Consider the following 4,039-nt stretch of genomic DNA (forward strand, 5'->3'; position numbering starts at 1 on the left):
TAAAAACATTGACAGCCAATCAGAATCCCTGCCGCTTTAAATTCTCGAGCTCGTTACAGCAGGATGGATTCTGATTGGCTGTCAATTTTAAATCGTTCATCAGCTGGAGAAAAATCATTTTGAAAGTGATTCCAACGATATCGTTTCTCTTTGTCTTTATCGTTATAGTTGTGGTGTGGACTCTGCTATTTTTTAATACTGAGAACGATTGTTTGAACTATATTTATCGTTATCTTTATAGTTATCGTCCTTGGTGTGAACGGGCCTTTATTCATAAATTGGTTGAAAACTATGTAGACACTGTTTTCAGTTTTGCTAAAACTAAAATGGCTAAAATAGAAGTCGTATTAATTGAAAGTTGTGTTTAATTTACTATTATTTACATACCTTACATGCATACTGATATACCGTTTACTGTTTGATGAAACTATCTTAAGGACAAAGTATACTTCGGCCGTCCGCGTCCGCGCACCGTATTACCGCATTACGTCATTTTCGTGATCAGGAGGGCTCGCGGACAACCGCGCAGCCCGTCCGCATGCAGGCAATTTTTTGAGACCACGCGGACGGTCCGCGTACAACAGCGCATGTGCTAGGTGAAAGTTGAGACAGAGCGCAAGTCAAGTAGGTGGCACTGCGTCTGTGTCGAGCTCGTCCGTCCGCTCTCATCCGCGGTTGAATATACTTTGAAAGCTGTGCGAGACGGAACGGAACGCGGAAAATGAAGTATACCCGGGCCTTTAGTCGGTTAAATGAAGCTCAAGTGCCACCTACAGGCCCTGTTATGTGAAGAGTTGGCTGTTAGGTCAAAAACAAGCGAAATGGTGACGTGAAATTACTTTATTACAGTACCACTTTTGATAATTATGTAGCAATAGTTAATAATTACGTTTTAAACATGGGACCCACCAGCAACTAATCAGAATGTTATTTTTTTTTACTTTTATTGCTATTACGCCCAACCCGTAGATTATCTGTGGATATAACCATGATCCAAGCATCACTAATACAAACAGATGCCTTGAAAACTGTACATAAAAATACGTTTTTTTTTTTGTTTTTTTTTGTGGTAAATAGACATTCTTCAGTGACACAATTCAGATTCTGCATTTTTTGAGAACTTTGCACTGCCATAATCATTCTAACAGGTTTCATATTTGTCTCATTTTTTAGACGATGAGTGACAGACCGTTCATCCAAAAGCTCTTCCGACCAGTGTCTCCTGAGGGCCACACGCTTACGTTGGGAGACCTGCTGAAGGAGCTGTTTCCTGCTGCCATATGTGTGGAAGGTGATCCACATGACGAAAATAATTCACCCAGATATTATTTGATGAAAACATGTTTGCAGTTTAGACTTATCTCTCACAGGAGGTTGGAATCAGAGATGTGAGGAAAAGACATTAGAGGAAAACAAATCTTTAACATCTAGAGATTTACAAAAGAGATGAGAAATAGGAAAAGAAAGAAAAAGACAAATCAGGGTTGCATGAAAGAAATCCACAGCCAAAACAGGGGCGGTCTTGGTTTCTCCTGAGAGGAAGTAGATAAGCAGACAATAGCAGTGAACTGCTGGCGGAGATGCCTGCATGACGGAGCACATCTGTGCTGCTTCCAGCCCAATTCAAGACCTGCTTGCTTTGTCTGAAAGGCCTGGTGGTTTGGTTGAAGAGAAAGTGCCACTTTGTGCTTCTCTTTTTGTTTTTGTTCTGCCTCTTCCAGATATGTAGGATTTGCTTTGATAACAGCTCAGTGCAAAGTGTTGAGATTACAGGGAAATACATCTACTTGGGGAAATACCTTTTCTGTCTCAAGATGGTCTCAAATCATAGTTGCTTATCACAGTGTAGACTTGATTAATCATTTATCAATTACACATGAGTGAAAAGCTGCATTTTGTGACTTAAATGTCGTCTTTTATCAGCAGATGAGGTTTTCTGTTTTATGAAAGGCTTTGATGGTGCCTTAATGCCACAGATGATTTACAGTACTGTTATAGTTGCAATGAAATGGGGATTCCTACAAATAAAAATTAAAAGCATTTGCTTTAGCCAGACTGACATGTATTGTCAGTGCCATATTATAGCAATCTGTATGTCTCGAACACTCAGTGGAATGGAATATATCGCTCGATTTTTACCACTTTTGGGGTAAAAATGGAGACATGCTCAAATGGTGCAGTCTCTCCTACGCTTTTCACCATAAGATAAAGATTTTATATATCGAAACGGCAATACATGGTACACGAAAATTTCCCCATGTTCAGTTTTAGAAGTCAGTCAGAATAGTGAGAGGTTTTATAGTGAATAAGAGTGTGTGTGTGGTATTATTTCAAATAAATGAATTGCACAGAAAACCCCCACCCAGCAGCCCTTCGTGACAACCCACGCTGCGAGTGGGGAAACCTCCAGCTGGCCCGCCCACCTCCATCCCCACCAGCACGTCTCACTACTCAACCTATGACAGGCATTGAAATGACACTTTCAGTTGTTAATGTGGTTAAAGAAAAAGGGTCAGTGACTCAAAAATTATGAACTCTGTAGACTGATTAATGACTGATTAATTTTGAAGTTAGAAATCAGAGTGCTTTTTAAAGAATTGGATCGTTTAGACAGATTAAGTAAGTTGTGTTTGATATGTTGGATATACAGGTCTGTGTATTTCTGGGTAGTTTATACAATGTGTTAATGGATTTTTTAATCAAGATTTTTACATAAACTATATATGAATGGAAAAGCCAATACATTAGGTCATGTTTTGCAATATTAAAAAAAAAAGAAATTGTAGGGATAGTTCACCCAACAATGAAAATTGTCATAATTTACTCACTCTCATGTCTTTCCAAACCCAAAATACTTTTTTTTCATCTTTGAAACACAAATTTAGATATTTTATTGAAATCTGAGAGGTTTGTCTATCCATTTAAATCCATTCTCTCAAAACCTTTGATTTCATAAATGCATTGTAAAAGTAATCCATATAATATGAACCATTTAATCCAAGACTTCAGAAGAGACATGGCTGATTTATATGATGAACAGATGTAAATTATGCTTTTTATTTACATATAAAAAGTGATCAATGCACATAGATAGAGCACATCAAATATGGTAAACGGAAGCTCAGCTGTACTTGTGTGACATGAGAACAAATCTTGTTAGTTCTTGTGAGTCAGGCAAGCATGCTTGAGTTTCTGTTTACCACATGAATGCAAGTAGAAAACTTTTTTCATGAATTACGCTCAGGCAGGGACTTTAGTAAGATTTTACCAGAAAGGATTTTAGGTTTGCTTTAAGCAGTCAATAAGATGGAATTTTGTGAATTAAATGTTTTCAATAATTAATAGGGGTGGAACGGTTCAACTTACTCACGGTTCGGTTTGTATCACGGTTTTAGAGTCACGGTTTCGGTATGGTTCGGTAAGTGCTATGTTTAGGGTAAAACTATACTGTCAAATAAAAATAAAGAAAATAAGAATAATCGAACTACATGCAGCAGCACAAATCCATACAGTAGAGTAAAGATACAAATAAAATAAACAGTGATTTTCATTTTTTTTTTAGGTAGGTCTAACATTAGTTTTTAGGTACAGAAATTGAATAAAGTAATGAAATGTAAAACAGCATTGCACATTTGACTGTATAAATTAAAGATGAATCTTTATTAAAGTTACAAAAGCTATTCAATCAAGAGCAGTGAGTGATTTCTTTGTTGTTGCTGTTTGATTAATATTAAGAAAGTGCTGTCACTTTAAGAGAATGCCCTGATCCAGTGCACTGATACAGTAGGCGACGTTCAGCCGGCTATTATAGGATACTTACCAAGATGGTTTTTTACATAATTTTTGTGTGAATTTGTCCATTTAAACACAATACTTCAGAGAAAGCTTAATATTTGCGCGCGTTCTGGGGCGCGGGTTTGCACGCTTCGGATGAGCGCACGCACAAATCTTCTCACTGCGTGTGCGAGCTCGCGTCCTCTGGCTCTTAAATGTTTAAACTGGCAAAGCTTAAAAAATGAGTTTAGTTTAAACACAGATA

At 37.5% G+C, this 4,039-nt stretch overlaps 1 protein-coding gene across 1 annotated transcript in view; it reads left to right on the forward strand.

Annotated features, from left to right (window-relative positions):
- Positions 1-4,039, forward strand: part of LOC107720168 (autophagy protein 5) — a 33,027-nt gene that overhangs the window by 21,145 nt on the left and 7,843 nt on the right. The window contains exon 6 of the mRNA XM_016527801.1: positions 1,174-1,291. Within this exon, the coding sequence (XP_016383287.1) occupies positions 1,174-1,184 (11 nt within the window). The 3' untranslated portion in view covers positions 1,185-1,291. The remainder of the gene's footprint in view (positions 1-1,173; positions 1,292-4,039) is intronic.

The sequence above is a fragment of the Sinocyclocheilus rhinocerous genome, unplaced genomic scaffold, assembly GCF_001515625.1.
Source record: "Sinocyclocheilus rhinocerous isolate Xijiao unplaced genomic scaffold, SAMN03320098_v1.1 scaffold1683, whole genome shotgun sequence".
NCBI lineage: Eukaryota > Metazoa > Chordata > Actinopteri > Cypriniformes > Cyprinidae > Sinocyclocheilus > Sinocyclocheilus rhinocerous.